This window comes from Phaenicophaeus curvirostris, chromosome 4 (genome assembly GCF_032191515.1).
Source record: "Phaenicophaeus curvirostris isolate KB17595 chromosome 4, BPBGC_Pcur_1.0, whole genome shotgun sequence".
NCBI lineage: Eukaryota > Metazoa > Chordata > Aves > Cuculiformes > Cuculidae > Phaenicophaeus > Phaenicophaeus curvirostris.
The window spans coordinates 13,459,783-13,471,908 of NC_091395.1; the positions used below are offsets into that span (position 1 = coordinate 13,459,783).

The 12,126-nt window shown below is 37.1% G+C and overlaps 1 protein-coding gene across 7 annotated transcripts in view; it reads right to left on the reverse strand.

The window, feature by feature from the left end:
* INPP4B (inositol polyphosphate-4-phosphatase type II B) overlaps nucleotides 1-12,126 on the reverse strand; it is a 323,774-nt gene that overhangs the window by 36,721 nt on the left and 274,927 nt on the right. For all 7 annotated transcript variants that reach the window (XM_069855285.1, XM_069855288.1, XM_069855287.1 and 4 more), the window contains 3 exons: nucleotides 9,524-9,664; nucleotides 6,675-6,772; nucleotides 1,614-1,726 (listed from right to left, as the gene is read on the reverse strand). In XM_069855285.1, coding sequence (XP_069711386.1) covers nucleotides 1,614-1,726; nucleotides 6,675-6,772; nucleotides 9,524-9,664 — 352 coding nt within the window. The remainder of the gene's footprint in view (nucleotides 1-1,613; nucleotides 1,727-6,674; nucleotides 6,773-9,523; nucleotides 9,665-12,126) is intronic.

Here is a 12,126-nt window from a genome sequence, read left to right on the forward strand (position 1 = left end):
AGATGGTAGAAGCAAACTTTGTATATCCAAAGATTAATTAAATTCCACCATATTCTTTGCAGTTCATTTTACACTATCCTGGACTGATTTATCTTGTACTTCTTGAAAAAGTAATGTTTCATACTAATTGCAGAATTGGTACTGCAAAAAAAGTTTGTGTTTTTACTAAAAAAAAATTGATACTGAAATAGCATGTGATAATATTTATTAATCACAAAGCAGAATGTTATTAGCAAAATAAAAAATTACAGCAGTGTTACTAATACAAAGACATAGTTAATATTGTCTTGTTCTGGTTTTAATAAAAAGTCATGGAAAAATGTATTACTATTTTGTGCAAAATATTGATTTCCCTTGAAGTGTATATGCGTTGGAAAGCTTCTCAAAACATAAGGCTTCTGTTTCAGTAGGTACCAAAGACTCAAGTCTCTGCTTTCATAAAGGGGCAGAGACACCAAGGGCACTTTTCTAAATCTAAGACAATCACCTGGTTGAATTTCACATTCCTGAAGAGCTTCAGCTCTTTATAAACACCTAAAGGCTGCTGACGTTGCTGGAGGCTTTTTTAATATGCATGAGCAAAACCCACAGAACCGGGAAGCAAAAAGGGACTACATGAATAAAGTGAAGAAGTATTACCTCTTCCTTTGTGTTCTCCCTGTGGCTAAATGTCTGCCCTTTGCATACCTAGCTTATTTTGTGTCACTGTCAGTGCCCTTGAATTGGCTGACATGGTGACACTGCTTAAAAAAACCCATACAATGTGACCGACTAAAAGTTGTATTGATACAATTAAGCACTTATTTATAAACCGTGGGTACCCTAATCACAGAAAATCAAAAATTGAGTACAGCAATACTAAAACAAAAGCCAGAGCAAGTAATCATGTCCTGCATCATACCTCAAGGCTTATGGACACCAACCAACACAAGGAAGACATTTTGAATTGCCAAGTCTTATATTGTCAAAGAATGGCTATGATTTTAGAAAAAAATCCAAACCCAACAAGTTAGATACTGTAGCCAAATACTACATTGTCCCTCTTATATAAAATGATATATTTTCAACTATGCATGATTATCCACAAAATTGATTCTGCGCATATTCAGGATGAGGGGATAACTCTGTAGAAAATCAGACTAAGTTAGTTAAAGAAAAAACATGCCCTGAACAAAAGCAAATGTCTTTTACCCTGTTACATAACACATCAAGATAAAAGAAAAATCCTGCTTGTGGGACAAAACAAGCCCGAGCATCAGCACAGGCCATGGACTGTCTGGCTAGGAGAAGCTCTGCAGAAAAGGGCGTGGAGGACCTAGAGGGCAGTAAAGTGACCAAGACTATCTCTTGCTTTGAATTCTAGTCAGTTCTACCAGTTAAGAAATTGAGAGAAATAAAATAAATGAAATATAAGTGGAGGAAGAAGAGATAGATTAGCGAGTAGGATGAGAGACCATCAGAATGGAAACGTTAAAGAGCTATTTCAGCATATCTACCTGCCTTAATCACTAAGTTTTCCAGTCATATCCTTAAAAGCCTTTGCACTTAAAATATCAGCAGGCATGTGAAAATTAGTTCATCACGTGAATATATTCGAAAAAAAGACAGCTTACCGTTGCAGCCAGCCACATGATTTCTACATTCTTTCTCTTTTTGGCCTGGATATTTTGATGGAGATTTTCTAGCAACCCTTTCAAATCATTTTGTTCTTGAAAATGTGGTAGACCTAAAAAGAAAGGACAACAACACTTCTCATTATGATAAGGTTGATGACAGGGTTGTGCTGACTAAAGAATGCCCATTTTAAAGAACAGGTCTATTATTTACAGCCTGATTTTGGAATACAGGATGGAAACCACCAGCTAAATATTTAGGGAGTAAATAAATCTTATTTAAATATTGAATTGTCCTCCCTAAGATCTTCAACATGGAAAAAAAAAGCGTCTCCAAGTTTTATCTTCTAAATGGATGGTGAAAACGTTCAGATTTTTGCTGTAGTTCTGTTCATCAACTATAATATTAGAGACATTCAGTGTAAATGAGTAGAGAAATATATGAGTCTATTAAAATCTGCTTTGATGGGATGATTTTTTTAATTTTAAGTCAAAGTATTTTGCTTTTTTCAAAATGGAGTATCTCATTTTTGTTTCAAAGTGATGATTTAGTTCCTAACGCAACATAACAGGAGGGTTAGGAGGGTTAAACAGCATTAAATACCCCTCCAAAAAACGACAAAGGATAGTTCTCAGTCTGGAATTAAATGGGACTTGAATTTTGAAATACAAAATAAATTTAGGTTTATTTAAAATCCAAAATTCATCTACTTTCCCTGAGTATGGCAGCTGAGCTGAAGTTTTATTAATCATAGATGTCTAGAGGGAATTCAAGAATAGGCAATTTAATTTGTTCTTCTTTTTCTGTATGTATATATATAGGAGGGGTGTGTTCAAATGTTATCTTTACCTTCATTAGTTTTGAAAATTAGTAGAATTAACCAAAGTCTGGTTTTTGAAATTATTTCTTTTTATGGTAGTTATTACCAAAGAAAGGCTTAGAAATATTTGTAACAATATTAAACCAAAATGATAAATTGAAACATTTTTTCAACATGAAAAAGTAGGATGTTCCATCCAGTGGGGACCCACCACCCACTCCCAATTCAAGCCCCAGACTCAAAACCTAAGATTTATATGCAATTCGAAGAGTGAAAAAGAGGCAACCACTAATACAAGTCAAAATCCATTTTCCTAATCTGATTACCGCTGGAATGATCCCTCTTATCAACAGGCTTTTACCTTTTATCTCTAATGAATTCTGTAGTTTCTCTTACCCATGATTCATAGTGAGAAGGAATTTAAATATACTCAGAAAGAACTATTCTAAAAATGTCTATGTTGCCTTACTCTTACTGTGCTGCCAAAAGGAAAAAGAAAATGCAAAAAAAGTACACTAGTTTTGTAATAATGGTAATGAGGATTGTTTTATCTGTGTATTACAATCCCTGATCATACAATTGGTAATGCAATGCATACAAAAATATATCACAACCTACTAAACTATTATACTTATCCTGCATCTGTTCCTTTAAAATACATATCATGCAATGAGTACTCTAAAAAATTCTTCCGGACCTTGAGAATGTATCACTAGGTAAACAGTCTACTGCTTCAAAACAGAAAATGCATCCTCAGAGCGATGACTTCACCATAGCTATAGCAAGATTCTTCCTCTTTATAATATCACTAAATGAGCTGCATCTTAACTGGACATGATCGATTGCTTGAATTCCTTGTGTAATAAAAATAAATACTAAACCATCAAATCATTCACAGATTACAAGTGGGAGAAGCCTGGAAGAACAAAACAGACTCAGAGACTTTACATGGAAAATGCACATAATGCTACATGCATTATGACACTATGGAAGAAAATCTCTATTTGCTTGCAGGGCTTCTAAACCTCCTTCTTTCATAGGACAGTACTTGAAATGTTTTGCTGTGGGTGTTAGGTATCAAACCAACAACACTTGAGTATCACTCACAACTTAAGTTTCTCCAATTTTATGCTTTCAGCTGTTTAAACTGAGTTATAAGCTGTTCTTTTAAATGAATTATTTATTACTAAACAATAGTCATACATTTTTGTACCTTTACTATCATCAGCTGTTCTACAACAGCAATACTATTTTGGTGCCTAAACCAGAACTACATTTGATTTATATTCTTGGTAGTAATGTTTCTGAGAACGAATTGTTATTTATTGTTTTCAGAGTTTCCTATTGGAGAATTAAAGAGATCAAGAAACAGGTGAGTGACAAAGTATATTCATCTAGAAGACAGAAAGTCAGTGTTTGGCATGTGCAGTTACGTACAGCTGAAGACTTTTAATAATTGGGAGTAGAGAGAAAGCTGGAATATTAATGGCAATGGGAATCACAGAGATGAGAGAAAAGCTAATAGTAAAGGTGGCAACACCTTCACAGGAGTGAAAAGTTGCATTGTTTGAAATGCAATATACAAATGAAGCATCAGGCAAGTGAGGCTGCATAAGGATGGTGGATGCAACGCCTGGCCAAAAAGGCTGCGAGTCCTCAAATTCTGCCCAGCTTTATGAGCACTATTTGTTAACTAACAGCTTTGGGAAATGTGTCCTGCATTTATTTTGTAGCACGGATTTGGCACTACAAGAAGATATCTGGAAAGCTTTGACAAAACCATCAAGGAGCCATCAATACTGAATAGCTCTCACTTGCCTACAACACCAGGGCTGCTGCCAGCTTGGATGGAGGTTTATCTTCCTAAAAGCTTGAGCACAGAGGTGGGAGAGCAAGGGGGGAACTGAAGTTCTCCCTCAGCTGAATAATTTGGAGAACTTCACTTTCCTCCAGGGGGCTGGTTTAAAAGGCATACTCCTCTAATCAGAAAGAATGATCCCATATAGCGGCAGGGAGCTACTGGGAAGGGCAGTGGAACCAGAAAGTGCTATGTGTTCTGCAAAAATTTGAGCAAAGAACAGAGGCAGAGGAAAAGAAATAGAGCACAGACTGGAAGTCCAAGAAGACTGTGGTTCACTAATAATCCTGCAGGAAGATAATAAAACATTAGTTTTTGTTAATGAAAAGCAGCCAATACTATCTGCACGCAATTTTTTGCTTTTATATAATCAGATCCATTTAGGAGGTAGTAGATCTACCTTAGACCTAACCCCAGATGAGGTTAGTTTTTCAGGATGCTTTCTTGGCAGAATTCCCCTAAATTAATTGCTAACTTCTTGTATGAGTTTCTCTGCAGAAATCCTAGAGATATGGGTGGATGTATGGGCATACTGCCCACTGTTTAGGAACATTGTTCTCCTTCTGTCAAAATTATTAACAAATGAAAATCATCCTGATAGAAAAGATAAACATGTACACATATATGGTGACACATTAGATACAATTACAAGTTCATACATGTAATGGATAATTTGCAAAAGTAATCAACACTAGGTGTTCTGTAAGAGAACAGAAGCTTTGCATGGGATTTTAACCAGCAGTATTTACCATAGGAGTTATGCACATGTCCTGTAGGATGATCAATTTTTAGATTCAAAATATTTGCTCCCTACCTCCCGCCCCCCATGTGAAAGAGGCAGAGGCCTAAATCCAACCTATTTAAAATCAGGCTGTAAAACCTGTAACATTTAGGAATACAGTTTAGGCATTAAGGCTATTTTAACAGGATTAGATTGATATAAACAGTCATTTCAGTGTTTGCTTTCAGCAGAGTAATAAAATAGTAATGATAGCAAATTTCTATAAAATTGAAATATAAGGTCTATTCTAATGGAATCATGTTATTCATATCATTGATATTATGACGTGGCTCATTGCTCGTATTTGCATCTGCAGTTTTCTCAGTGGTTTGCCATACCTTAATACATTTGCAAAATAAGAATGGAGGGGAAGACTGAAGCCCATGAAGTGCTTCTGTACAAATATAGCAAGTACAGACTGTCCTCTACCTGAAATATTATAAGGCATATTATATTAATAATTTAAAAGAGCTGCTTAGTTCATCATTACTCTGTTTCACTATCCCCACGGTTTCTGCTGGGGCATTGTGACCGTAGTCACTACTGACCTGAGCAGGGCTGCAAAAAGGCACAAAGCGTATAACTTTACTCAACTGGTTACAGGATTGAGGCTTAAATCTAAATGCTGGACACTAACATTGTGCAAATATTACTTTCACGGAATCACAGATCATTGAATCCAATTGTAAACCTAGTACTGCCGAGTTCACCACTGAACTATGCCCCTAAGCACCACATCTACATGTCTTTTAAACACCTCCCGGGATGGTGACTCAATCAGTTCCCTATGCAGCCTGTTCAATGCTTTACAACTCTTTCAAGTGCGGTAATATTCTCTAATATCCTATCTAAATCTCCCCTGGTGCAGCTTGAGGCCATTTCCTCTCATTTTATCACTTGTTACTTGGGAGAAGAGACGAACACCAACCTTCATACAGCCTCCTTTCAGGTCTCCCTCTCAGCCTCCTTTTCTCTAGGCTAAACAATCCCAAGTCCCTCAGCTGCTCCTTCTAAGACTTGTGCTCCAGACCCTTTGCCAGCTTTGTTGCTCTTCTCTGGACACATTCCAACACCTCAATGTCCTTCTAGACCAAATTTGAACACAGTATTTGAGGTGTGGCCTCAACAACACTGAAAACAGGAGGATAATAATTTCCTTGGTCCTGCTGGCCACACCAATTTCTGATACAAGCCAGGACACTGTTGGCCTTCTTGGCCACCTGGGCACACTGCTGGCTCATGTTCAGCCAGCTGTCAACCAACACCCCTAGGTCCTTTTCTGCTGGGCAGCTTTCCAGCCATTTATCCCCAAGCCTGTAGTGTTGGATGGGGTTGTGACCCAAGTGCAGCACCCAGCACTTGGCCTTGTTGAACCCCACACAGTTGGCCTTGGCCCATCAGTCCAGCCTGTCCATATCCCCCTGCAGAGCCTTGCTTCCCTCTAACAGATCAACACTCCCCCACAACTTGGTGTCATCTGTAAACTTACTGAGAGTGCACTTTATCCCCTCATCCAGATCATTGGTAAGAATATTAATAATAATCTATCACTTATCAAACCTTTTTCAAGCTATTTGTATATTGCGTTATTTTGTACTCACAATCAGGAGGCATTTTTTCTGTAAACAGCTTGTAATATTCTTTTAGAAGTTCTAAGTTTTCCTGGTTAATATTTTCCTGTAAAGTTGTATCTCCAAACCTATAAAAAAAAAAAAGGCAAAATAAAATTATGAAAAAAAAAAACCCAAACCCAAAAAACCAAACCCAAGCTAAGTTATCCTACCGAATGATTTCTTTGCAAAAAGAAATAACTTTGATTTTTTTCTTTTCTAGTGTTGAATGTTGCTAATCTCTCATGGGCTTCAGAAATAATGTTATGGCTAACTCTTCCAACAACTCACGGACAAAATAACACATTTACAGGCAAATATTCAATACAGCACATATTCTTTCTCCCTTCACAAATCCTGAATAAATGCAAGGGCTCTTTGTGGGAATTTCAAATAGCACCACAGACAGAGAACAGTAACTCCTACATCTCTTACTGCTGTTGTTGCTTAGGTATATTAATTTCTACCAGAGTTTTACACTGAAGCCACACAAGATGCAAGTGTCAGGTGGAAAGCCTTCTGAAGAACTAATTCCTGCTGCAGTCTGAGAATATTTGCTATAAATAGTCAAACTGATTACCTCTATGAGCCCTTTCTGCCCTGCACTGCTCCTGAGTTGTTAGTTATCTTGGTTTCTTGTATAAGAAAGTAATGAGAGAACCATTTCTTGGCTGCTGAGCAGTGATTTCACCATTAAGCTGCACAGAGTTATGACCCGCAGGCTAGCTGGCTTCAGTTGTCTGCATTTAAGCTTGCTGCAGCACACAGACCTCAGCAGTCGCTCTACAGTGCTGCAGCTGGCTCAGGAAAGTGTTCCAGGATTTCTTGCAGCAGTCAAGTCAGCTAAGAACACATCACCTAAATCTTCATTATCCTGCACCTCACGGAAAACCGAGACAACATCAAGATGTCATTACTCTTATCCATGATCAGACTATAGCTACCTAGGCAAATACCATTCTTTCCAAGATCAAAGTTTCATATAGGCTAAAAAAAAAACCAAACAAACCACAAACAATCTAAAAATAACCCTAAACCCAAACAAAACCTCCTGGTATCCCTGCTATGAGAGATATGAATGTGAAGACAGGAATGTCCCTTAGGCAGTTAGGGCAAAGTTTCTGTGACTAGTCTTTGGACTACCCTTGAAATGAAGAGGAAGACAGAAAAGGAAATGGAGGAGTACAGAAAGAGAGGCATGGACAAACAAACGAGAAATTCAAGTAAAGAAAAGGAGACACTAATCAGAAGATACCAAATGTACTGCTACATCATTCAGAATGGAATAAAACATTTAAACGGGCCAAAGAGAGAAAATACTTGACTACGTTCTCAGAATTCACTACTGCTCTGCAACAGGAGAATATTTCTTTCAAATCAGATATATTCACAACTGTCCTTTATTGAAAAAAAATGTTTGCATCTAACAAGGCAATATTTTCTAGAAACTTTTGACACAACTTTATTTCTATTCTCATGTTCATTATCCCACAAAGATTATTTTTTGACCATAAAGCAGGTGCAGTGTTTCCAATCTCAAACACAAACATGCAACTTTAGGAGTTAAGAAATATTTTGAATTAAATCTGATGTTTTTACCTGTAAGTTCATGCAGAAAATAGTTTCTGCATGGGAAAATCAAACTTGACTTGTTTGATAGATAGATGTTAATATACATTTATATTTATAGATCTACAGATATTAATTTTTCACTCATGACTTTGTGCACCATGTAAAATCACCACTGTGAATAATGATACCATTCTTCCTGCCACTCCACCTGCAAGCCAGACATCTTTTGACATAGACTCCCTCTAGAAGTTCCCATATATCCAGGCTGTTTCTAAATCTTGTCCACCATTCACAACTCAGAGAGGCCTCCCGTAAACATCAACAAAGCTATCTGATGACATTTCTTATAAGTCTTCCTTAAAAGTCTGCTTTTACTCTCCTGTCTGCAAGAAACAGGATGTGAAACTCCTTTGTGCTTACCTATTTGTCTATTGACCAGGTTAACTTCTTTACCTTTGTCTCCCTCCATTTCCCACCTACACTTTTGATTTTGTTTTTGAATTCACAGTAAATGCAATCTAAAGATACATATTACGTATCTTGGGTGCTCTGTCAAGAAAATCAGTAAAAAAAAAAAAAGCTATCTTATTGTTGATATATACACTGCACAAACCTCGTAGCTTAACATGATCAATACCCTTCTCTTGGAAAAGAAAAATAATAGCTTGGTGAAAATTTGACTATTTCTGCACTGGTTAATTAGTTTCCAGCAATCTTTTCAGAACAGCAATATCAACACACCAGAACTTTGACATCAGCTTTCGTGTTTCTACAATAATATTACTATCACATTCCCTATTATTAACTACCACCCCTCAACCCTGGAAAAGAGCTCTAAAAAGCTAAGAAAAATCATCTTTTCCTAGTTTATGATTTGTCCAGCATCTTCAACTTCATCTTTAAGATAATAAGAATTTCAAATTTTCACAGTCACGAAGGCCAAAAGTACTGTACATGAACAAATTTCTACATCCATGAAATAGAAACCCATTTTATATCTATATTGAAAGGAAACCTGGTGTGGACCTTGTGAAATGAAGTCCTGCATACGATCTTATTTTCATTCAGACTTTGTCATTACTTTGCACTGCTTCAGAGCTTGTGGTTATTTCCTTTAATACTTTTGAAAACACCCACCATGTCAATGTGAGATGGTTCAAGACCACATAACAAAAAAGCTTTATTTTTAAACCTGAGAGATATCGTATACTAGCACAGCATACTAGCACAGCATACTTGCACAGAAATGAAACACAAGTTTTTCTTACCTCTCTGCAAGTGTTTGCTGTTCATTGATTCCAACATTAAAGAGTACTGGATACATGCGAAGTAGCTTTCCTTCTTTAATCTCTTGTGGCAGCAACTCAAACATCTTTGCTGGAAGTTGGACCTCTATAATGTAATGTTCACTAGGAAAAATAAAAAGAATAAAGATGGGAATATTGATTTGTTTGCTTGAAATTATCGCCTTCCTAAATTATAAAGAAGGCATAGACTTACAAATCAGTTCCCCACCTTTCCCCCTTAATTGTATTGAACCATAAAATGTGACGATTCAGCTTGCTTGCTTTAAGAGCATAACCAAGCTTTACAGTTAGAGCTATCCACTCTTGACACTGACATCTCTACTGAAGTGAAAATAGAACTAAAAATGAAAGCAGTAAAAAGGTCTTCTGCTATCAAAGTATCAATGAGAACACCTGAACTCGTAAAATGCAGCTTGCTGAGTTACATAAACAACCTCCTTTCAGAAGTCACAACTTTATCCTGTACCCACACTAAATGTAATATGAGCAAAAACCTTTCACAAAACCCAAGGTGAAATTCTCATTTTCTTCAGTGGCCAAGTTTTCTCCCTGGGGATAGAAAGCATCACCAAGGACAAAACTGACTCTGTGAAGATAATAATTAAAAGTTCGCCATACAAACACAAATCCTGTTTTAGAAGAAGGGATATGATATATAGCAGTTCTGCTTTTATGTCCATGTTTGGTCTGACTTTATGAAAAACATGTTACTTGTCTACTAGTCCAAATTCTGATCATGTGGAACCCTAAAGTTGAACTTCACCTGTCCTTGGGGACTGAAGCCTAGTAAAATGAAAGAACAGCTAAGAGCAAATGCATTTGTCTCCAGTATTTGGCATTTTAATCATTCAAAGAGGGCTAACTGATAACGAAGACTGAAATTTTCTCTCCTGCAGAGCACATTCGGAATACCACCAAGAAGGAAGAGCATTACAACAGCAGCAAGAGGGAAGGAGGATCTGTATCCTAGCTACAGATACCAGATGTAGGAAATCACACAACAGCTACAGGTAAACTTAAGATGGAAAACCCTTTGCACCTATTAAAATAATCTATCATGAAGTCTCTCCAACCATTATTTTAAACAATCACGTGCTTGCTAAAGAATTAAAATAAAATCTGGATTATCCTTGTCTAGAATTTGCGTGAGAAGAGGCAGAAAACCTGGAAGAAAATGGGCAGTTTCGGCAGTAGCTCTTGGCAACCTGGAGGGATAGGAGGCACTATTTCAGAGCAGGCATTTGGTAAACAGCTTCAGCTCAGACGAGCTAGTGGTCGTGTTTGAAACTCTATCCTGCCCATACACCTGAAAGCAACCCAAAATGTATCCAGTACAGACTTGTGACTGAAATGTAATCACATTCAGCTAAGGTAACAGCTTATACTTCGGTGCAGACTAGAACTAGCATGTAATCTTCAAGAAAACGCTAGATGCTCCCTGCTGAGGAAGGTTACCAGTTTCTCAGAGGGGGAAAATAAAAAAGAAAGGCAAGAGGGAAAAAAAGCAGCATTACTTCCCAGATAAATGTATTTGGTTTGTGTTTTGTTTAAATGGTTCACTCATGTGAAGGAAATGAAGAGTTGGCAAATATGACAGTAAAGAACTCAGTACACATGATCTTTGCATGGCAGCACTCACTCTCAGCCCTCATGCAAGCACTCCTACCTTCTATTAAGTGCTACCAGAACAACCTTCTATGGTGGAGTGCTTTCATGAGGTTGAGAAGAAATGTTGGCTTAGTCTAATTCAAAGAACATACCCTACTGAACTAAAACGCCACCAAATCACTGCATTGCTATACTTCACACCCCTGAAATAACTAGGAATCTTTTCAGTGTGTGGAAAAACATCGTGAAATGCTGACCTTTAGGCATGATCAATTAACATGAGTACCATTTGAGAGCTTGCCCATTTTGTTTTTCCTTTTTCAAAATATTTTTTGAAGCCTCAGAGATAACCCTGCTGACTTTTAAAAAATCAGTTATCAATTGTTGCACAATGAAAAACCACCCGCTTCTGAACCTGTAAGGAAAAGGTTATCAAGCTGTGGCAGAGACTGTCTAGAAAGTCCATGGTACCATAGAAATGGTACTGAAGTCAAGGCTGGGGGAGGGATGAAGAAAAAAATTCAAAGTACCCAAAATCTGGAGGATTCATTTGACATTAATTTACCAAAAGTTTTCCAGGTCCTTTGCTTCTACCTAAATGAGAAACAGTAGCACAGCGGTAAATTTTATTGCCACGTGGTTTCTCTCTTTCACGGCTAGACACAGTGTAGAGACACCAGGTTATTTTGATACGACATATATAAAGCTGCTACTATGTTTTTCAATGAGAAGGAAAAAACAGTACACAATTTTTAACATTTAACGATACGTCAGGAAAAGAAGGTGAACAACTCCAGTCTGCTTACGAGAGTAAATAATAAATCATCACCTCTTAAAACAATTGTACAAATTTAGGTATTAAATATTTAAATGCATGATTTCACTAAAACAAGCCAGCTAAGAACATCCTTTTCTTTGACTTTATTTACCTTATTCTCCAATATCTATTATCATCT